Source organism: Astatotilapia calliptera, chromosome 23 (genome assembly GCF_964374335.1).
Source record: "Astatotilapia calliptera chromosome 23, fAstCal68.1, whole genome shotgun sequence".
Lineage (NCBI taxonomy): Eukaryota > Metazoa > Chordata > Actinopteri > Cichliformes > Cichlidae > Astatotilapia > Astatotilapia calliptera.
In genome coordinates, this window is record NC_137443.1 from 6,213,141 (window position 1) to 6,237,115 (window position 23,975).

Below are 23,975 nucleotides of genomic sequence, written 5' to 3' on the forward strand. Positions count from 1 at the left end.
TATTGGTTAAAGCACTCTTTGATTTGAATCTACACACACCTTATCAATAACATTTATATCCTTCAAATGTCCTGAAAGGACGATTTTTGACATTTCACCTTTTTTCTAATTTTAGATATAAATAAACTTCTTTTTAACGGCCGATAGTGGCCAAACCAATTTGACACAGAAAAAGGCATCACTGCAACTTGTTGGGGTGGAGGTGTAAACAACAGAATTAGAAGAAAAAAACTCTTGATAAAAAGTGGGATCTTAGTAGAGAGCTAAGTGAAAAGGAATGTGGACAATAAGCCATGAGACAGCATCTGAGAGAGCAGAGAGGAGAGGAGAAGAAGGCTGGAGAAAGAGAAGGCAGGTCTGGAGCTTGTCTCTCTTCCTCTGTCTGGGGAAGCCGGAGGCTGCATGATTCAACGCTCTGCATATACATACACTGATTAGTCAGTGTTTTTGCATGCTCCATGTGCACTTGTCCTCAATGCATTGGTACTCCAACCACGTGGAAACACAGCATTGTGCCGGCTTTTCTCCCTTTTCTCTTTCAGTCAGCAAGTCATCTGGAGACATTTCACCACTGACTGGCTGTACTTATTATTCAGATTTTAGGTCACAGCATAAACTCAAAATTATAATATGAATCTAGAGTCCATATTCTCTTTTAATTCTTTTTTTTAAGCATTTCCTTAAGCACTTGGACATAACATAGGACAATCTAGTTGATTGTCTTAACTGGTAGATGGTGTTAATTGAACGGTGCTCAACAAATCCTGAATTGAAATTTATAGAAAATGCAGCAGCAGCAGAGGAAGTGGTATACAGTGGTCCCTCGCTATGACACGGTTCACCTCTCGCAGCCTCGCTATTTCGCTGAATTTTTTTGTGCAATTTTTCATGCTTTTATTTATTTATTTATTTTACTGTGCATTACGTTCTGCATCCTGATTGGCGGTAGACTATTGTCAATCAATCTTGTGCCATGTCTCCTGTACAGTACAGAATGCATTCACCTTCTCAAATTAATATAAATCTTCGATTGCTAGCAGTGTGATTCCATAGTGCTGCACTAAATGTTTGTAAGTTTTCTCCCCAACAAATACAACAATGTTGATTAGACGTTTTGCACCATCAAAGGCAACCGCGGGTGCCTTTGGTTTCATTCTATAATACTGGACTTATTTTCTACAAAGGTTTGAACTTTGAGGGTTTTTAAACAAGAGAGAAAAGTGTGAAAATGTTCATGCCTGTCTGCGAAAAGTGTATAAAGTGTGTAGTGAGGGGTTTTACAGCCTTACAGCATCTATAATAATACTAAAAAATAAAGTTGACTCCTTTGCGGATTTCACCTATCGCGGGTTATTTTTAGGACTTAACTCCCGATAAACGAGGGACCATTGTAAACCTCACTAACCTAAGGGGTCAACACTTTAATTTGGGACATAGTCAACAAAGCTTTCAATGATTTTTAAAATCAGATATCACTGATATTTCTGTACTTGCACACTTACGCACTGACGACCACTGAAATTAATTTAGACAATGCTTCAAAAGTAAGGCCAAAGTAAGATTACATTACATGATCGCTGGTTGTTGGTTAGACGTGCTACAGGAAAGACTTAATGTTCATGTTTAGTGTTCAGTCTGCTGTGGATTTTTGGTTGTAAGTTTAAAAAAACAACAACTTTCACTTCAACTGCAAGGCTAAAATTTATGGGCATAAAGTGCTATAATAATGATGATGATGATACATGCTATTTCTATATAGCATCTTTCTAAACCCCAGTTACAAGATACTAAAATAGCAGCATGGAAACATTTCTGAATGCATAAAAAGAGAGAAAAAAGACAAAATGATGACAGAAATCATTAAGAATACATAATAAAACATTATGAACAAGCCAGGTGCTGTTGTAAAAGCAGATAAGTGACGGATAAGAGTCAATTAAAAGCTCAAATTTTAATCTAGAACATAATTATTCTGTGACTTATGAACTGAAATGTAGTCTCACTATAAAAAAATACTGTATATGAGCCATTTCTGTTCACAGGTAGCTGATGTTGTTAGAGTTCATTAGTGGTGGATGTTAAAAAGTAATTTGTTACAGTAGAAAATTGCTGCCATTAAAAGGTAATTTGGAGGGTTAACGGCTTTTTGCATTACCAGAACACTTTGGTCGTATTTCCTCTGTCTCGTAACCAACAATAAGCTTGTTAGTGTTGCTACGAGTGACAGCTTCAGCCATTGCTGTTGTGGGGCTGTAGCACTGGCACCATCTAATCCAGCCTTTCTAACAAGTCACTCTGTTATGTGTTACCACCAACAAGTTATTCATAGACAAATCATTAGGGCCTGCCAGAAGAGATAATGTGTTGTTGACACATTTGTGGCGGCAGCTACTGATTTTTGTTATTTCCTGTGGACCTGCCAATTATGGGCCTTTCTGTTTTGTCAGTAAATAGTGATAAAGAGATGTTAGATTTTCTCACACCCAAAAAGACAAAGAAAGCTTAAATAGTCTCTGCAGCAGTTCTGTTCGCTGAAGGTTTGATGCTGTTTTATCACATCCCTAAAGAGACTTTCTCGTCTGATAAATTAAACATCTTAGTGTAGGGCTGTGCGATATGACCAAAATCTCATATCCCGATATTAAGACATATATCGTCCTGATAACGATATAAATCACAAGAATGTAGCATTTTCTGTAAATTCTGTGAATCTCGTGCACCTCGACTTGGTGAAGTATTTCCAGCTGCGCGTCATGTAGCTGGAGTCGAGTGTTTTAACCGATGGATGAAACTATACATTTTTAGACATAAGTTGTAAAGGCCGCCGTTTTCTTTGTGAGTATTTATTACACAGCGTGCTGCGGGGAAAAGCCTGTTCTAACATTTGAGTTTAAGGTTTATTTTTTAGCACCTGACGGCTCTTTTTTGCTTCTCATCCGTAAACATTCTGCATACTCTTTCACGTGATTCAGTTTATTTTGAAAAGTCTCAACAGGATCTTGAACTTTATTGTGAAAGGTTAATGTGGAAACTAAACCAGCGGACATGCGATGGTTTTGCCGTCGTTGTTGCTAACGACAATGCATAAAAACAGGGCTTGTCCATCTGTAGTGTGGTTATATTAAAAATAAGACAAAGAGAGAACTTTAGGAAATTAATATATCCACTACAGTGACCATCAAAACCATGAAAAAATATTGCTCTAAACAGTTTATTTTACGACACCACAAAACAAAAGATAGTGTAAAATGAAACTATAGACGTTTTTATATCGTTATCCGATATATATCATTATATCGAACAGCCCTAGTGTGAAGATGAGCCTCCCAACTGTTTGCTTATTGCTATTCCTAGTCAGCTTCACATTCTTATCCTCCCGTCCTGCTTAGGTGTGTTTTAAAATGTTGGAATTGATTCAGGAGAATGTTCAAATGTGAGTAATTAGCGGAAGTTGGATGGGGAGTGTTTGTATAAAAAAGGTTACAACATTGGAATTTTAAAAGCATGTTCTTTCAGTTTTGTGTTTGTTTCCATTGTAATTCTGTAAAATATATATTTATTCTATGTCCTTATATGTCCTATGTCCTATGGCCTTTTGTGTTTCATTAATATTCAAATTTGGGCTCTGTGTCTCAGCATGCTGGTGTTTGTGTTTGATTTCCAGTGTTTATGTTTATTATCAGCAGTGCAGGCAACTCCTCATTTATAGATTTGATCCCCAGAGAGCCAGAGAGTTCTAGTCAGCGTGGTATTCTTCATTAATATGTTGTTAACAGGAAGGTATCAGAGGAGATGTATAATGAAGTGCCGTAATTATTTTTCTGTGCTTTTTTGTGTTCCACTGGTAGCGTTTGCATGGATTGCAGTAATCTAAAAGAACCAGATGGGAAGGGTTAAGGGGGATCTATGCGGGGAGAGGTGAAAAGGATTCGGTCCACTCAGCCAATTCCACCTTTATGGCAGCAGCAGCGGCTGTGATACAGAGCTTACGGAAGCAATTAAAGTACTTAGGCGAACTCTTCTGAGTCATGGCTCAGTCAAATCTGAACACCGTTAACAATTTACTGAGTCAGTGTGACTCACACTGACTGAAGAAATGATCATGTTCCATGACTTTGTCGAATAGACTGCAACTTTAAAAAAACATGTTTTCTGTAACTTGTCTACGAAGTTGCGTTCAGTTTCAGAGTAGTACAATTTGTGCGTCTTGCAGACAAGTACTACTAACAGCTAATTCAGTGTACTTTTACTTAGTACTATATCCTCTACGTAAACAATTGTAAGGTCAAACTAGGTCAATATTCTCATCTATTTTAAGTTTTATTTATAGTTGTTTTGTTTAACTTTTTCATAACATTGGTCATTTTTCTGTGTGTAACCCTGCAGTACTCCCTGTGCAACGAGCCTCTGATCGAGCTGTCCAATCCTGGAGCGAGTGGCTCAGTCTTCTACCTTACAAAGGACGATGAGTTCATCATCAAGACTGTGATGCACAAGGAGGCTGAATTCTTACAGAAGCTGCTGCCTGGATACTACATGGTAAGCAGATTGTGTGCATGACAGCGTACCTAAAATAATAATAATAATGATAATCATTTTGTGCTCAAATCGGCGTGTCCCACCAAAGAAGTTCAAATGAACTGCCACAGCAGCTGTTCTTCCATGTTTTATTTATTTTCTCACTGGGATTTGGCAACTCTTTTCAGGTTTACGTTAAGTAACGCACACTAATTTCTTGTCGTCAAGACACACAGATTCATGAGCACTGGATAAAAGGCAGGGAACCCTTTGTGTACTTATGCATGTTTGTTTGAAGACACCACACTTTTTAAAAAATCCATATTTTAATAGAGATGCTTTGCATGAGTCGTAGTTCAAAAAAATAACCCTTATTTATCTTATGCCAGGCTTTAGTGCAGCCTCTATCTGAAACAATCTATTTAGCTCCCGTTTTTCTTTCTTTAAGGCCAGCCTGCATTTAAGGAAACTTTTATCTGATTGGCTACCCTTTTTTCACAGCTTCAACTGACCATATTAGGGATATCTGTTCTTAATGACATCATAAAAGGCCAAGAGTAGAACGATTTGTCTATTAGCAGTCTGAAACCTGACATTTTGGCACACAGGGATTACTTCTACATGCACTGACCTCATCATTTGAAATATTGGCTATGTTGAAAAACTGTAATAAGGCATATATGGAAGAAAATAAGAAAATCGTGAATAAATAATAGGTTATTATTTATTATTATTTCATTTAAATACTAACTTCTATCCCTACGTTTTTTTTAAGCTCTCAGGTTTATGTAAGATCCTGGAAATGTTTCCTCCAAGCACAAACCTTCAAATAAAGCAGACTTAACAGCTTTTATCTTCTGTGACTGAAACCTCAGGCCATAGGATTTCATAAGAGACTGGCTGGTGTTTTTCAGTAGCCGGATGTACTGTGCTTAAGCCTAACAGAGCATGACTTCCACCAACAGTAGCCCACTCCCACCCCCTCCAAAACTTCACAGCCTCTTTCTGAAAGAAGTCAACCAGCAACAGCTCCATGTATGTCCATGCTGCTAATCCAGCCTCACAGGTTCATAGCCCTCGCCCTTGTGTTTATTAATGCACCGACAGCTGCGGGCAAAGTCCACTGCAGGAATTTGTTTAATCATTTAAGGAAGTTGAAGTCTCAGCGCATTTACTGTGACCTTTTCCATCGTTTTGGTCGTGCTCTGAAACATTTTCACAGGTGTAATTGGTCTTAAGCGAGTGGTTTAATAAAAGCGGAGAGTTTCGGGCTGTAGCCCGAGGCAAGAGAAAGGGGAGGGAGGTTTTAAAGACTCTCAGAAACACGACACAGGACAAAAAATGTATGTTTGGACATTGAGAAGTAGTTTGAGTATTGTAGACTTATCTGTATTTTAGGCAAACACATAACAGACAGCGTACAAGCAGTCATTGGTGGAGCTCCACGTCTTCAACAGCTGACTGGCTCATGGTTGTGGGCTGAAGACTCTGGCTCTGGGCAGCATGCAGACCACAGTGATGTAACTGACTTCGTGCTGCCACTTCTCTCCCCTCTGTTTATTCACACTTCTATTATATGGCTTGTCCTTCATGTTTTAATGTCTTGTCACTCTCCAAAGAGAGCCTCCTGCTGCTGTGGCTCTCTCAGCGTGATTTATTTTCCTTGATTTCCCCCTCTCGCTCTGTCTTTGTGTTTAAATCCTTCCTCTCGTTTTTCTTCTCCATCCCTCTCCTCTGCTCCCGTGCCTCACGTGTTCGTGTTGTTGGCTCGTCACCGCTCTGCCCTCGTAACGCTGACAGAAGGGTTGTGTGTGGCTGAGGGCTGAGGATGCTCTTTCTCTCTTTGCTGCTCTTTGTAGAAGCTTTTCTCATCTGAAGGTCATTCACCAAGTACCTAGTCTTTTCAGCCACATTTTCTAGTCATCCTTCATCTCTCTGGAGTCTGTTCCTCTTTCTCTCTCCTCTTGCAGTCATTTTTACCCCTGATTGCTGTGTGTTACCACTATATGGAGCAGCCCTCTGTTTCTCGCACTTCTCTCATCTTTCTAATGGGACTGAGCTGGCCCAAGTCCCAAGGTCAAAGCAGGTTTATAACTGAGGAACCAGCCAAACTAATTTGTTTGCATTGATTCTTGAAATATTTGGCATAACCTGTGATACAGAGGAAAGTACTTGCTAAAGAACTTTTTTAAAATGTCCTTGTGTGCCTTCATCTTGTTATTGCATTTGGCTTAGCCAAAAATGATCTAAAGTGCTTTGTGTCTTTTCATTTCTGTTCAGTGATAATAGTTTGACTGTGACTTTGCACAAAAAATTAAAAAAAACCCCAGTCAGATATGAATTCAGCCGATTACCCCTTGTAGCCGGACTCCTCAGGCATCGCTGCTCTCCTTCCACAGCTGTTATTTTTAGATCGCTCTGTGTAAGTCCCCTTCTCATCACTTGCACGTGAGCATCTGCAGTTCCCACTGGATCTCCTCCAGTGTATCAAAATAGTGATTCTTCAACTTGACTTACATTTCTGGGAAATGGAAGAATAGCAGGAAGCCAAATCTGGCAATCAGGTTGATTAGTAAACCAGAACTGAGTTGGAGTGGCTTCAGCTCCAGATTTTTCAGTGTGTTATTTATTGGCATACATCGCAACTCAGGTTGTTTATGCTGAATATTCTCCCTCGGGTGCCTCAGCACATTACAAATTTCACAGTGAATAACCTTGTAAATATTGAAAAAAAGAAAAAAGCAGCAAGAAACAACCTGGGTGTGCACACCGACGACCTTTACGCTGAAAACTCCTGTTTGGTCTTTAAGTCCTAGCCAGAGACAGAGCTCTTGCTATGACATATGTTCTTCGAGATGAGAGTCAAGTCAGTTTGATGCAATACATTCAGCTCAATTCAATTTTATTTACAGCAACAGTAAACTCAAGCCGGTTTATATTGTAAGGTAAAGACATTAAAATAATACAGAGAAAACCCCAGCAATCAGATGACCCACTATGAGCAAGTGCTTGACAAAGGTGGGAAGGAAAAACAACCTTGTAAAAGGAAGAAACCTATAGCAGAACTAGGATGAAGTATTACATATTAGGGCTGTTCGATATAACGATATATATCGGATGACGATATAAAAACGTCTATCGTTTCATTTTACGCTATCCTTTGTTTCGTGGTGTCGCAAAATAAACTGTTTACGGCAATATTTTTTCATCGTTTTGATGGTCACTGTAGTGGCTATATTAATTTCTTAAAGTTCTCTCTTTCTCTTATATTTAATATAACCACACTATGGACGGACTAGCGCCTGTTTTTATGCGTTGTGGTTAGCAACAACGACGGTAACAGCATGGCGTGTCCGCTTGTTTATGTTCCACATAAACCTTTCACAATAAAGCTCAAGATCCTGTTGAGACTTTTCAAAATAAACTGAATCACGTGAAAGAGCAGATTATTTACGGATGAGAAGTAAAAAAAGAGCCGCCAGGTGCTAAAAAAATAAACCTTAGACTCAAACGGTAGAACAGGCTTTTCCCCGCAGCACGCCGTGTAATAAATACTCACAAAGAAAGCGGCGGCCTTTACAACTTATGTCTAAAAACGTATAGTTTCATGCATCGGTTAAAACATGCATTCGACTCCAGCTACATGACGCGCAGCTGGAAACACTTCCCGCAAGTCGAGCGGCCCGAGATTCACAGAATTTACAGAAAATGTTAAATTTTTGTGATTTATATAATTCTTATATCGGGATATGAGATTTTGGTCATATCGCACAGCCCTATTACATATTTAAATTTTTACCTACAAACCCACAAAATTTCATGATTGCAGCTCATCTTATAACTGCTGTTGAGGCATGAATCCCAAACTGAATATTAGTTTTTAGAGTCTTTTGTAGAACTGTAACCATTAATTATTTGCTTTATTTTTAATAAGTAATTCAAGTAAAACATGTAAACAAAATCACAACATAAAAATTCACATCATCGCACTGAGAATGATCAAAAACCTGTCAGTCATACTTTCATTCTGACTGTGTGCTCTGGTGGAGCATCAAAGGTTTTTGTTCTTACAGTAAATTTAAAAGCTTAAATTCCGCTTTGATACGACTCTTTCCCGAGTCGTGCTTTTTAAGTATGATTTTCTTCTCCTGTGGCTACAGAGTCCAGTAACCACTTTGATATACATGACATGGCACTGTAAGAAAAACCTTCATTTCTGTTGGCTCTCTCTGTTGTGTAATGGATCCTGGTGCGATCAGGTGGTGAATATGTAACCGTAGCCAAAGTGTGTGTACACTGAGAATCATGTGTTGTTTGTCAGTCAACTGTTTGCGTAACATGTATCAGCTATCCTCTTCCTCGTGTATGTTTCGTTCCGTCACGTTCCCATGAGGAGAAAAATGCCTCTTTGTGTTCAGTGGCGTTCCTTTTTGTGCTGTTTTGAAGCTTTTATTTAAACTGAAATGGATATCATTAATCAAAAGCAACAATTTCTGTTCCAGTGTCAGAAACACTGCCTGAAGTCATACAACTTCTAAAAGATATATATATTTTTGTTACATGTGAGCTTACTGTACCTCACACATATTGTATTTCGGCTCAATCCCTCAAGGCGTCTCCTTATGGTGTTCATTTCTCATGTTCTCCCTCTTTTCTTCTCATCTCCAGAACTTGAATCAGAACCCTCGCACTTTGCTGCCCAAGTTTTTCGGCCTCTACTGTGTCCAGTCAGGTGGCAAGAACATCCGTGTGGTTGTTATGAACAATGTCCTCCCCCGCGTGGTGCGCATGCACCTCAAGTACGACCTGAAGGGCTCCACCTACAAGAGGCGAGCGTCCAAGAAGGAGAGGGAGAAGGCCAGGCCCACCTTTAAAGACCTGGACTTCATGCAAGACTTGCAGGATGGCCTGATGATGGACCAGGACACTTGCAATGCCCTGACCAAGACCCTGCAGAGAGACTGCCTGGTGAGAAATATGAATATACAGCTAAATGCAAATACTGGTTTTAGCTTTTTTACTTGTGTTTTCTGTTGAGACAGACAGGAGGGGAGGAGATGGTGAAGTTGGTTTGCTTGTTGTGATGCAGGATCCGTTAAATGGCTCATAAAAAGTAATGGTAGATGAAGAAGCATATAAAAAGTCTTTAAAAAGAAGGGTGGGGAAGCCCATGATACTCATGGTGCCCTGATCGATAAAAGAGGATGGATGAGAGTAGACAGGGGAGCTGGAATGGAAGAAAAACTTTTCTTGAGGTTATGATGTTTGGCATTCCCAGGACCCCTTTCTATAAATTAGAGCTGTGTTACGAGTACAAGGTTTAACGAGGTGTCTGGTCTTGTAGCTGGCTGGCTTTTTCTCTTGTAAATCACTGTCTGCTGTTTCCATTTACTTTACTCGGAAAGCAGTGTGTGTGCACTCACTGGCAGTCAAATACATTGTTTATCAGTGTGGGCATGCCCGTGCACCACTCTGTCTTGTGTATAGCATTAACATCTCCACGGTTATTGGTTTTATATCCCTCTTGGGGACATGTTAAAATAATAAAAAATAAAAGCTTTCAGTCAGGATTTAGAAGCTGCGTGTCTCATAGGTACTGCACACTGACAACTATCTTTGCCTGTCCTGTGCTCAGGTGCTGGAAAGCTTTAAGATCATGGACTACAGCCTGCTGCTTGGGGTCCACAACATCGACCAAGCGGAGAGGGAGAGGCAGATGGAAGGCTCCCAGGGTGACAGCGATGAGAAAAGGCCCGTGGCCCAGCAGAAGGCTCTGTACTCCACAGCCATGGAGTCCATCCAGGGGGGAGCTGCCTGCGGAGGGTCTATTGACACAGACGACACGTGAGTTTGGCCAGAGAGGAGAACAGCAGAGGCTTTTGGGAGTGCATGTCTCCGACTTCCCGCATTTATACGAGCTAACAACCTGAAGGATAAATAACAATGTTAGAACTTATTCATCTACCTTTATCTCTTACTCTCCCTCCTAAAGTTATTCTGCTTTCAGTAGTTACGCTTCTTCTCTCTCTTCAGCTCTTTGTTCCCTTTTAATGCTCACACTTGATGCGACACTTTAGTTCCTTCAAATTAAATGTAAACCATTTCAGTGCTTCAATTTCAACTGCTTTCAGCCTGAAAAGATAATTGCATTTTTTGGTGCTGCCTCTTAGAGCTTAATATACACAACTTCAGAGAAATTCAAAAGAAATTGAAGAAAATGCAAACTTCAGATCTTGCCCGTAAAGCAATCAGCGGTTTTGTGTCAGAAGTCCGAATGTTGAGTTCAGTGTAGATTAAAGGTTCAGCAGAGACTAAAACCCTGCTGACTTGCTAAGATGCAGTTAGCCTTAACAAATCGGAGTATTCATTAAAGTACCCTAATACTCTATAGTCTTAGATTTAAGTAGAAAGAAACCAACATCTCCTGCCTTTATAGGCTTATTCTCATAAGCCAAATTTCTGGTAGAAACATCATCTGACTCTGAAATCTCATTAAATCAGATTTTCTGTCACGAGTTTAAAAGGCACTGAAGGTCCAGGGTATGATTCATTCACATTGCAGAGAAGCACTTATGGGATTATTTAGTCAAAGGTGAATGCCTGGATGCCTGCAGTTACCTGAATGAGCTGTAGGAATGGCAGAAGACTGCAAAGATGAACCAGACCCGATGCTGTCATCCTCTCCACAGCTGGGGTTCACATTTCTGTTCAGTTAAACCCAACCATGAGTCGTACGGCTTTAAATCTAGATACATTTATTTTGAATAAGTGTTGTAGTTTGACATTAAATGTTGTTTTACTCACAAAGAACACATCCTAAAGCTGACTAATGATGATAAGAAAGAGAAAAATAAATCAAATAAACTCTGTGGAGAAGCTGATGGCTGGAGATTAATGGCACCCAAACCTGCCACATTTCATTTTAGCTTTACTTCTCTTCTCCTTTTAGGATGGGCGGTATCCCCGCCGTTAGCGGAAAAGGAGAAAGGCTTCTTCTCTTCATCGGAATCATCGACATCTTGCAGTCTTACAGGTGATCATCTTAGAAATCAGCCAAACGTCTGTATGAGGCTGACATAAATAATGTGTACATGCTGTACACTACTGCCACAGTGTTTTGTACTAAAACACCTTTAAGTTCATTAGGTTTATTCATGTTTGCCATGCCAACTTTGTTTTTGCAGGTTAATCAAGAAACTGGAACACACATGGAAGGCTTTGGTTCATGATGGGGTGAGGTTTTTAGCTTTTGGGTTTCTTTCCTGAGCTTCGACATTGTAAGAGGGTTTATTGGCACAAAATGTCAATTTTCTGTCAGCTTACCTGCCTGACTCATTATTTCTCCATCCACATGGCTAAACCTGTAAATCCACACCTATCCCAGACTAACCCTATAAAGTTACAGGGCAGTGTCACAGAGTGGTGAAGTTTTTTCTTTTTCTTTTATTTATTTAACCTTTATTTAACCAGGAGGATCCTATTGAGATTAAAAACCTGTTTCAAGGGAGACCTGGCCAAAATAGGCAGCAACAACACACGTGAAAAAAGAAATGAAAAATCAAATAAAATAAAGATAGAATTAAATAAAATTCAGTTAAAATGACAAACAATCTAATTGAAACTGTTGCTTGTTATGGACTTGGCCTCAGGGACTCTTAGTTTTGCTTTAAAAGCACTAAATGAAATCAAATTAATTCAGTTATTTTCCAGTTCTGCAGTTCATTCCAAGTCAAGGGTGCTAAATGGACAAAAGCTCTTTTGTGCATAGAAGTCTCAAACATTCTGCTGATTCGATAACATTGAGTCAATACAGAGCTTCAAGCCTCCTCTGGCATTAACATCAGCACAAAAATTGTATAGTATTTTTTTTCTCTCTTATTTCTTTTCTAAATGTACTTGTATATTGTTCACATGTTGAAATAAATTACCAATCAATCAATCAATCAGGGAGCTTCATGGCATGGGTTTCCACAGCTGAGAAGCTCCTGTACTGTGTAGCTGACTTGTAGTTTTGTCCTTTGTCCTGTGCTCATGATAGATTATCCCACATATACTCCAGAGTTCACTTATGCAGGCCATCCTGGTATATCTTAGCCTTTAGCACACATCCCAAGAACGACACCATGGAGTTACATCTTCAGTCCACTCATATTTTAAAAGTTCAATAGCTCCGTAATTTCAACATTAATCTGTTGTTTATTGTATGTAAAGTGTTATTTACTAATTTATTTATAAAACCATAGGTATATCTCTCCTCCACTACCACTACTAAAACAACGTAACTCTGAGGAAAACACTGTCTGTTGCTCATTCTGAAAAACATGTGGGCCTTAAAACTGTAATGCCGTAGAAACACTTTATTATTAGCAAATTGCAACCACATTCATTTAAGTAGCGTTATTTCCATAAACAGAGCCATTAAGATCAGCAGCTGCCTACACACAGTATTTTATATTTTGTTCTGCCAAGTCTGATTTTACAGGGAATCTGATACAGAAAGATTTACAGCACAAAACAGAAGATCAGTCCCATGAATCTCCCCGCCTCCTTTCTTTACTCCAAGCTCCCACTCCGAAACACCCTGACAAGCGAGACGTGTGGGAGAGCAAACAGCGTCCTGTTCGTCACTGTTGCTGACGACAATGGATCCTCAGCACGACCTCCGAGCCACACGCAACATTACATATTGAGCAACAGTGATGCTGAAACAAAAAAAGCTAATAACTGAGATTCTCTCTCTTCATTGCTTCCGCCGCCCCTACTGTCCTCTGTCTCAAACCAAACACCAAGTGTCATCTGTCAGTCTGCTGGTGTTGTCTTATCTCCGTCTGCTGAAACATAAATAATGAAGAGTTGGGTCTGTAGCCTCGTCTGACTGTGTTTCTGCGTGTCTGTAGCAGGTGTTGTTCACTCGTGTGGTTTGGCCCAGAGAGAAGAATTACTGAAATGGGTCACTGAAGAACACAGACAGTTTTAATCTACTGCGAGCACCAGTTTGATCATTTTATTCATGCACCATTTGTCTCATTAATCTCTCTGTCTCTCCCTCAGGACACTGTATCGGTCCACCGGCCAGGATTCTATGCCGACAGATTCTTGAAGTTCATGAGCACCACAGTTTTCAAGAAGAGCTCCTGTGAGTTTCATTTAAGAAGTTGCCATAGGTAGAGAGAAGGAGAGAGCCACACACCAGGGTTTTGTTGCTTTCAGTGTCGAGTCTTGATAGAAAAATCAGATACAGCAGCTGAAAGATTTTTTAGTTCATATCATTTTAGAAAATAGATCTGTTGGATCTCTATTTGCTTTTATTTGCACTGCTTTTAAGCATTTTGTAAAGAGTACACAGGGTATGTGTATGAGATTTTCAGCCTTGGTTAGCTAAGGTTAGATTTAAGCAGAGGGGGTTGTTAATCAGTTCTAGCTGCTTTGGTGCTAATAAAATTAAAAGCAGGCATACGGGAGGGGTAACAATGAGACGACCCCCAAAACGGGAATGGTTTTACAGGTGGACACCCCTGACATTTTATGCCCCCCTAGTCTTTTCTGACCGTTTCTGACTCTTGGGCCTGAGAGCCCTGTGCTCACTGCCTGGCAGTGTGCAGCCTGATTGGCAGAATTGGCAGGTCCACCTCTGGTGTCCTGTGATTTTCACAGATGAGAGCAGGTTCACCCTGAGCACATGTGATAGATGTGAAAGGGTCTGCAGAAGCCGTGGAGAATGTTAAACTGCCTGTTCGGGACGCCCTGTTTGGTGGTGGGTCAGTGATGGTCTGGGGAGGCATGTCCATGGAGGGAGAGCCATGATCCATGAGATCCAAGGAGATCTCCGTGGACACCAACCGTCACCTCCTTAGGACTGTACTCTAACACTGTCAGGCATGCATTCAAGCACTTGAGGTCTATACAAACTAATGAGCACCATTCTGAGTTGCTGCTATGAAATTTCACCAAAATGGACTGCATCATTTTTTTCACTTTGATTTTTGCGATGTCTTTGAATTCAGCCCTGTGTAGGTTGGTAATTTTCATTCCCATCATAGAATGTCACATCATTCTGTGGCAACATAACCCAGTGCCTATCAGTATAGATATCCAACGAGAATCTACCCCACTGAAATATGTGTTTTCAGAGTGTTCCATGTTTTATAAGAGTTTACATTCATTTATATATGTTCAGAAATGGTGTATGTAGTCGCGATGTTTGCTTGAAATCCCAATTTCCTGTTTCTGCTAAACCCAAACAAATTCCTAACCTAAAGTGATTTTCTCAGGAATTAAAAGGGAAAATAAAGAAACAATATAATGGTCACTAAAAACAAACACAGAACAAGTTCCCGAAAAGGTCTTTAAAAAGTAAAAATTAATTTCAGACTTCATACATAGATAGATAGATAGATACAGAGAGAGAGAGAGATCATAAAAACTGTCACTTAAAGGCTGTGTATACTGTAAGCTAAATACCCCAAACTACACAACACACAGGTTCATTACTGTAAATAAAAGCCTTATTGTAAATTATTCCTCAGCTTTGAAGTCCTCTCCGTCAAAGAAGGGTCGTGTGTCCTTGACGGTGCCCAAGTGTGGTGGTCCTGGTGCAGCTTGGTCAGCCAGCCAGCTGACCTCTGAGAGAGACGAGAATATCTACGACCTGAGAGGAGCTCGCAGCTTCCCAACGCTGGAGGACGAGGGTAAATACACTGCATGCTGTGTGTTATGATAAAATTAACAAAGATGGAACACGGTATATAGTTTTACAACAGCATATTCCATCCATCCATCCTTTCTCTACCATGTATATGTGGCTGGGTTGCGGGGGCAGTAGCCTAACAGAGAAACCCAAACTTCACTCTCCCCGAAAAAAACCTTCGACTCATCCGGGGGAACACTGAGGTATTCCCAGGCTGGCTGACAGATATAATTTCTCCAGCGTGTCCTGTCTTTGCCCTGGGGCCTCCTCACAGTAGAACATGCTCAGAACACCTCGCCCAGGAGGCATCCAAGGAGGAAAATGCCAAAAAAAAAGATTGCTGACAGGTGCCAGCTCTCTCCAAGATAAACTGTAATGACTGTACCTGTGTCTGTCCACCAGGGAGACCAGATCTTCTTCCATGTACTCCTCCATCATTCGAGGAGGCCACTACCGCATCAATTGCCACTACACTCTCCTCCACCACCTCTTTGTCCATTCCTGAGAGATCTCCCTCTGACACGGCCGAACACCCCCGCTACAGGTACTAACACACACACACATCTTTTAAAACATTTATATATTAGATGGTCACAGGGAATCCATCTGTTCACTGCCCTTTTAATTATACATGAGCTTATAAATATTAAAGTTCATATATGGGACAGTTAACACTGTAATTAATGGCTTTGTTATGCTTTAGTCTGAAATATAACTGGTTTTATTTCCAAACTCTTATTTCTTAAACTTAAGCTTAAAGTTGTGTTGTCAGAATTCACCAGTGTGAGCCTTAAAGCATGTTGCTCTTACTGACTGTGTTTCCTCTGTCTTCAGGAGGCACACCCAGTCGCTTAGCCATGATGGGAGGTGAGTCTGAGTCCAGAGTCACAAAATGTATTAGCTTGTTTCACAAACACTCACTTGTTGTATGTTTTCATAGCATTAAACACTCCTGGGTGTGGTGGGTGGGTGGCAGAGAAAATCTGATGTCAGTGTGTTTATGACTAGGCCCGTTTTTCCTCCTCGTGTGTGTGTTTTGGCGTTTCATTTCCTCTGCGTGTTTTTCTTTTTATATGAGGCTGCTTGTGTTTTCAGGACCCAGGAGGAGCTGCGTGTGCGTGAGGAGGATCAGCAGACCATCACAGTGGAGGTGGAGCTGAAGAGACACGACAGTGAGCCCACCATCTCTGTTCCTCAGCCCTCACCTGAAATCAGGTACTCAAACAACACAAGGATAAACACTATGTAAACACAAGTCATCCTCAAACTTAGACTTAAAATCTGATGTTGGAGAGACGAATGCGCTTCTTGTCAGTTGATTTACAAGAACAAAACATCAGAAACACACTTGTAACCTGTGTATTCACATAACACTGAGTTTAATTAAATATCCTAAACCTGTGCCAACATCGACTTTTACATCGTTGGTCAGCCAGCTGCAAAACATGTTTAAGATTTTTCGATAGATACCAGGAACCTTTGGAGGAACTTTTGGTGGCACGTTTTACACCACAGACGTGCTAAAGGGGAAAGGAGCAAAAATGTGATTTACGTGACTCTGAACATGGCATGGTTGTTGGTGCTGGGACTTTCCCACACAAACATCTCTAAGGTTTGCAGAGAATGGTCCAAAAGAAGGGGTGCTTAGTACTAACTGAGCATCGTTTATATACCAAAGTCTACTTTTGCATTCTTGCTGACCGTGTCCATCTCTTTATGACCACAATGTGACCATCCTCTGATGGATGCTTCAAGCATCGTGTCACAAAAATCATCTTTATCACCTGTTGAGAGAAAACAAGCAAAAAAAGAACATGTACTGTACTCAAATAGTCTCCACAGTAAACATATTTTGATGTGGTGGAACGGGAGGTTTGCATCATGAACGTGGTATCCACACTGGTTTATCCATCATATACACACATTAATGGATGCATTGGGGTTCATTTAGAGTTCAGTGTCTTTCCCATGGACACATGCAAACTAGTGCAGCTTGGGGTTCATTATTTCATGGTTCCCATCTTTATTCTATCTGTTGGCCTCACCCAGAGTTAGGGGGCGGCACGAACCAATGCTTTGGTCTAAAGTTTATTCTTTAAGCAAGCGTTTCTCAGTACCTGTAAACGGACTAAGTATTTGTATACTTTTAAAAATATCCTCATTTAAAATAGATAAAAACGATGTAATACAGCTGCCACCTGGCATGTTGCCATATTAGTCCCACAAAATGCTTAATGATGAATATTTTCCACCATGCACAAAACAGACCATTATGAATAAAAGAAACAAAGTCACAGCCTCTGTCCTTTTCACTGTAAACGACAGAAAGACGTGAAAGAAAGAGGCAGCTCTTATCATACATGTGACCCAAATACAGAAAGAGCTAGAACGAGGCTCCTCTATTACCGCAATATGACTCAGTTTGACACCATACTATAAATAACCTGCTGCCTGTGTCTCAGCAGGACTTAGCCAGCTGTTAGGTAAACACACCTCACCTGTCTCACACACACACAAACACACACACACAGTGGAACACAGAGAAACACTGAAAGCAGCTTAACCCATTTGTTCATGAGGTCAGGGTTCTCTTGTTATGGGGAAATAAATGCTGCAGGTGAATTTAGGGGCATGCATCTATAGTAATTAGGTTATGAGAGAGTGCCCACATGCATACATAAGGAGTGTTTATCTCCTGTTTTTTTAAATGGGAACATGGTGCAGACACTAAATCCAAAAAACCCAAACATGGGGGAAACGATCAGAAAAAGTAGGGTAGTGGGTCGGGAAGCTTTCACGCCTGAGGCTACCGCCCATAAAGCTGCGATTATCCCACACTTTGTATATTTTAAAATGTTTCTGATTAACTAGATTGGATTGCATGTTAGTTTTAATTTCAAGGTGAAACAAAGAGAGTTAGAGCAACACTTTATGCCGCTCTGGATTTTGAAAACAAAAACTAAATAACTTTCATTTTTACAGACTTAAACAGACGTAATGTAAACACGGTGGAGTTTTCCTGGAGTCAGGTCAGTGGAGATTGGGGTGCGGTTGCCGAGGGAAGCCAACTGAATAATTGGGTTTGATGGTGAGAAGGCAGTGGCTAGACATAAGGCCTGGGGGTCTGGAAAGAGCTGGCGGGGAGGAAGGAAGGGGTGGCGAGAGCAGCCGAGACAGTGATAGGCGAATGGATTAACTGCCTCAACGCTCCTCTGAGAAGCTGCTTCTAACACACCTGCAGCTTTGGAAATGGGTTGGATGGAGGTGAGAAGGCCGACATGAAGTGGAGAAATTGTATATTTAATTAGAAGATGAAAAGAAAAGATAAATATAAGGAGCAATTTGTGAAGAAGGCAGGCAGAAAAAACTGTGTAGTGAAACATTTTGTGTAAAAAAATAAATAAATAAATAAAAAGAAAGAGGTGGGGTGAAATGGGCTGAGACGAACTGAGTAAGGGAGCATCTTTTTGCATGGCAACAATCATCCCGTCTCCCCTCGTTTGTTCAGCCATTCAGTTCTTCACTTGGAGATGCCAAGTCTCCTTTTTTTGCTTGCTTGGCCTGCTGCCGGGCTTTTCCTCTGGTGGAGCTAAACTCAAACACAGAAGCTGAGAAAGCAATGTGGATGTGCCTAAATCCTTCCTAATAGTCGATGATCTGGCCAGGAACAATAAAGGATTGTGGCAGCACACAGCCAGCTGGCAAATCTTTAAGCTTAAGCATCTAAACCACAAACACCCCCACCGCACATATACGCACAGCTGTTGAATTTTCTCTAATAGCTTGGTCCCACTCTTCTGCCCTGCTGCTGGAAAGTGGCTTATGGCAAGTGACCCAATTAATGGCTCTTAACGGCTGTGGGTCTGTGTGTAGGTGGATGTGCAGGCAGATTTGTTTCTGCTCTTGTTAAAATACATTAATACATAAAGTGAGGTGAATTGAACAGGATGCAACATTTTTATAAATACCTGAAACTGTGTGCTGCACTTTGACCACATAGTTACGCTCTTCTTGAATCAAAGTAATCCAATTGTGCTTGTCTGCATACATATAAAAGAACTATTAACAGCTAATTTAATGCTGCCAATTGGAGACCCTCTCCCTGCATTCATTTTCTAACAATACAACATTCGTTTTTCCACAGTGACGTTCAGGAAGTAGCCGGCACAGACGCTCTAGACTGTGCCGCAGCAGAACCTTCAGGCTCTTTGTCAGCACCTGAGGCTGCTTCCTCTGCATCATCATCTGCCCTAGCTGCTTCCTCCTCCCCGGGGCCACCCAAAGAAGCCACATACAGCCCAAAGGAGGCGGTGGCAGTGGAAGCAGACAGGGCCAGCCAGGTGTCCGGTTCAGGGTGCACCAGTCAGGCTTCGGTTGATGACGACGACGATGTGCCAATCACAGATATCTACTTTGTAAGTACAAACATACCCTCGGACATGTGCAGCAAACACAAAGCAGCAGCTTTCATCACTTCTCTAATCTTTTAGTTTGGCTTTGTTTTTTTAGCCATCACATCATCACGTCAGAGTCGGTGTATCTTAACTGAATAGACTGAATTGTTTGACGCTGTCCTACAGATGCGCTAACACGTAGACTACAGGAAAGGAGCGGAGGATCAGGCTGGTACGGGAAAAAGAGTGTGCGCAGCTCTTGTTTGCAGTGTGTGGTGCTTTCAGCTAATCGAAATGTTTTGGGAAACATTTTGCTTTCTTGCTGGAGGCAAGTTATAAGACTGATATCTGTTATCCTGTTTTTAATGCTCAGCTTAGTCTGTTGGCAGGTAGATTAGTGTTTAGATGTGAGAGTCGAGTTACTCGTCTCATCTACCTCTTAGCAAGAGGCATATTTCCCAAAATGTTTTCTTTAAACACAGGTGTGCGCTTTGGTTTGGAGTGTTTGCTGAGTGATATTAGAGTGATGTATACCTTCACTTTGTTGCTCCCGTCTCAAATGATCTCGAGCCAACCTTCAGACACACACACACACTCACAGGATTTTTCTAAATAACATTTAAAGCTTTTTTTCCCCCCATTTTCATCTGCTCAGTCTCAGTACTGTCAGATAGTATTGTGCTAGCAGTCTACCCAAAAGCGTAGCTATAAATGAATGTATGAGCATCGGGTGAAGGAGAGCAGAGCTAGTGATCACAGTTACAGATAGAAACGTTCTCACTTGGCCTGTCAGGAATTAAACACCTTCTAATGTGGCTTTGAGAAACTTTAATGACCAACAGGTTAGTCTGTGAGCTCCCTCAGTAATTTAACAGCCTTCTCATCTACCCGGCTGTGGCTGACGCCCATTACAAGCTTCAAAAGCAGGAGATCCTCTCTCTGTGCACAGCAGCAGGGGGTCTGTAGCACTGCGTGACAAAAAGTGACACTACACACATCCTGAAGTGTAACTACAAAGAAGCATGCCACAGGCAGAGCGCTCAGAAGGGACTTCATGGAGTGGCAAAGAGCTTGTTGTTCTATTAGCTGCTGATGAAATGCCAACAACACAAACTACAGTATAAAAGGAGTACGGACAAGTGTGTTTAGACTGGATTTGTACCACAATACTCAGTTTAGCCTTTCGTCTTTTTGTGCTCTCCTCTCGCTCTGAAGAATAAATAGGATTTCTGCATGATTGCCCAAAAGGCTTGTTCCAATCTTAAACACTTCAGGTGCTGCTCCGGTTCATTCACACATGAAGAGCAAGACACGTGTTTCGGAAATTATTTCTCAGAAGTTTCAAATGAAACTATTAACATGCTACAATCTGGAGCAGTGTTTAAATGCCTAATGTCTAAAATGAAATCAAATGAAATCAAAATTTATTTCTATAGCATAATAATTATTATTATTATTGAATAATAATACAACAAAGTTGACCAAAGTGCTTCAAGGTCGGTCAGAGCAATAGCATAAGACAGAATAAAAAACAGTTAAAAGGAGGGCAGGAAACAATATGGGTAAACAGCATAACTAGCCACGAAATAACAAACTAGTTTGAATCAAAAGCCAGACAAAATAATAAGTTTTAAGATGCAATTTAAAAGACTGGATGGACTCCGAGGACGGAATATAAGGAGGGAGGTTATTCCAGAGTCTGGGTGCTACGATAGCAAAGGCCCGATCACCTCAGGACCTCAGATGAGACCTTGGTTGCGTCAGGTGCATTTGATTGGAAGATCTATGTCCTCTATTAGGAATATACAAATGGAGGAGTTCACATAGATAGCTGGGAGCCAAATTGTTTAGAATTTTAAAGGTAAATTGATACAGTGCAAGTTGACTAAAACTGGTGCGATCATAATTTCTAGTGTCAGTTAAGAGACGCGCAGCTGGATTTTGAACTAACTGGAGCCGGTGACTAGAAGAATATGGGAGGCCCGAGTAGAGAGAATTACAGTAGTCCAATTTGGAAGTGATAAAAGCACGAATGAGCTTTTCAAGGTCCTTCAAGGGAAGGCATGGCTTTGCTTTAGATAGATCAAGATCACACTCAGGTCTGTTGGGACTACAGAAAATATCCGTTTACATCAAAAATATCTCTTTAATCTGATTTTCTGCACATTTTGGTTTGCTTATTTTAACACGACCAAATTATGGGAACGGTTTTTACTCGAGAAAATCAATATGAATTAGATTTCAGTGCTTGTGAGATTTGTTCCATCATTTCTGCAAGGAGGAGCGAATTGTGATGCATAAAAACCCAGTTTATCATCCCAAGACTCTGTTTAATAGTCTATCAAGCTGCTGGAACAATTTAATGGTTTTAAATTGTAGATTTTCCAGAGATGGAAATTAAGTATATGTCTGAATTTTGAAGATTTGTCAGCATTTAAGCTTGTGTAGTTCCCCATTAAAAAACAGCACAGCTGCGAGACTGAAAAGAAGAGATTGATTGGGAGTTTAGTTTTTATGATTCACATCATATGTTTGTTTCTCTTCTTTTGCTCACTCTCATTTCTGTTGCCTCTCATGTCCACCCCATTAACCCGTTACACCTCTTCGCTCAAACGTTCAGTTTTTTGCCATTCCCTTTCCACCTCACATCCTTTGTTTACTCCCTCCATGCGCTCTCTCTTATTTCACATGTTCTCATTATTGTGATTTTCTTCAGAAGCCATAATGAAAGTGGCGAGATGGTGTTGTTGTATGCAAGCGGGAAATGAAAACAGAGGCGGCAGCCAAACACGTGAATCTAGCTGTGACCATCGACTTATCCAGTGTATCCGCGCCTTTTCCATTTTCACCCCAGCATGCTTCCTTTTTTTATCGTCAGTGTTTTATTTTGAGTTTCCCTCCTCGCCCCGTGTCCCCCTCCACCCTATTTTCAGCTTTTCATCTGTCTTTGTTTGTCCATCTGTCATGTACCTCTGCTGTTGTCAGTTTCCTGATGGGAGGACCTGGGTGGTCTCTCCTTTCCGACAAAGGAGGAAATGCCAGTCTGGTCAGCCAGTAAGTGAGATATAAGTTAGACAGCAGTGGCCTTGTAACAGTAGCTGTTCCCGTTGTTAGGCTATATTTGATTGCAGTGTTGAGAGGAAACAAGGTTTTTTGGATTGTTGTGATTTATCAACTGATTATGTTGTTTTGTGATCATGTTGAAACTAAAGAACAAAACCTGTTCACAGCAGGTTAAAAAAGTGACAGGAAGCTTCTTATTTGACAGTTTCTTTTATATTCATCTTCTTTTGAGTATTTGTTTCCTCACTCACTGACAGCTTGCTTTATTTCTCTTTGCACCTGTGTAGTTAGTGTGTTTATTGCAATGTGCTGAGCTTTGTGTGTGTGTAAATATACATGTGCAAGCGTGTGAGTGTGTGACATCCACCTCCATCCCTGTTACCTGTTGCCGTGTTGCAGCGGCTTCCCTATCTTAAAGGGCTGGTACCCCGAGAATGATAATGGCGAGACTTTTTAGAGACTCTAAACAACACTGAGTTCAAACGAACAACAACAACACATAAAACAAAAGACATGTTTGCTTGTTGGAAAAGGGGAAAAAGACATCTTGTTCCCTTGCTTTTCTTTGACGAGGATGCTTTCTGTGTCTGTGTCTGAATGTCCCGGCATCCTGGCTACCCCCCGCTCGCCATTCCCATCTCCTTCCTTCTCGCTCCTCATACTTCCCGCTTGGATGATTTAGCAGCTCATCCCTTGCTTTGCTCCCCAGGACTTAGTCCAAATGTTACAAAACACCAAGACATGTGATTCAGGCACACATCACTGAGGTTCATCTTTATATTTACATGTTTACAGCATTTTTTTTGGTTTGTTTTTGTATAAGATATTAACATCATGTTCAATTCAGCCAGGATGAACACATCCTTCCAAACACTTTCAACGTTCACACTCTCCAGTATGTCTCAACAACATTCCTCCTTAATGCATCCCTAATTTTCATTTCCTGTCTTGTCTTTTCTCCTGTGATCTCCTGTGTCTTTCTCTCCTGCCTGCCCCTGCTGCTTGTCTCTGTGCCTCTGGCCTTTCCTCTGTCCCTCTGGCCCCCTCTGCTGTGGTGGGTGTGTAAAAACAGCCTCCAGAGGACAGGACCTGGGTGTACTCTCCGCTACACTATGGCTCAGAGTCTAAGGCCCTGCCAGATGGGGATTGGGAAAGAGAGACAGTAAGTGAGATGCATCGGACTAAAATATGAAGCACAGAAAGTTTCCCCCAGAAGTGGAATGAAATTTGTTCGGGACCATGTTTGGGTTTGTTCTTAGGGAAGGATGAGCTGTAACGCTACACTCTGCACGAAGCTGCTACAGTAAATGTAG

The 23,975-nt window shown here is 41.0% G+C and overlaps 1 protein-coding gene across 5 annotated transcripts in view; it reads left to right on the forward strand.

Moving 5' to 3' along the window:
- The window catches only part of pip5k1ca (phosphatidylinositol-4-phosphate 5-kinase, type I, gamma a), a 52,958-nt gene that overhangs the window by 26,711 nt on the left and 2,272 nt on the right, over window positions 1-23,975 (forward strand). Inside the window, exons 6-18 of one of the 5 annotated variants that reach the window (XM_026158804.2) lie at window positions 4,387-4,539; window positions 9,187-9,486; window positions 10,154-10,362; window positions 11,468-11,551; window positions 11,703-11,751; window positions 13,570-13,654; window positions 15,045-15,206; window positions 15,608-15,749; window positions 16,040-16,072; window positions 16,301-16,420; window positions 19,350-19,620; window positions 22,585-22,653; window positions 23,735-23,824. In XM_026158804.2, the coding sequence (XP_026014589.2) occupies window positions 4,387-4,539; window positions 9,187-9,486; window positions 10,154-10,362; window positions 11,468-11,551; window positions 11,703-11,751; window positions 13,570-13,654; window positions 15,045-15,206; window positions 15,608-15,749; window positions 16,040-16,072; window positions 16,301-16,420; window positions 19,350-19,620; window positions 22,585-22,653; window positions 23,735-23,824 (1,767 nt within the window). Of the gene's footprint in view, window positions 1-4,386; window positions 4,540-9,186; window positions 9,487-10,153; window positions 10,363-11,467; window positions 11,552-11,702; window positions 11,752-13,569; window positions 13,655-15,044; window positions 15,207-15,607; window positions 15,750-16,039; window positions 16,073-16,300; window positions 16,421-19,349; window positions 19,621-19,785; window positions 19,810-22,584; window positions 22,654-23,734; window positions 23,825-23,975 lie in introns of those variants that run through there. The other 4 variants (XM_026158806.2, XM_080296921.1, XM_080296923.1 and 1 more) reach the window with 4 other exon arrangements.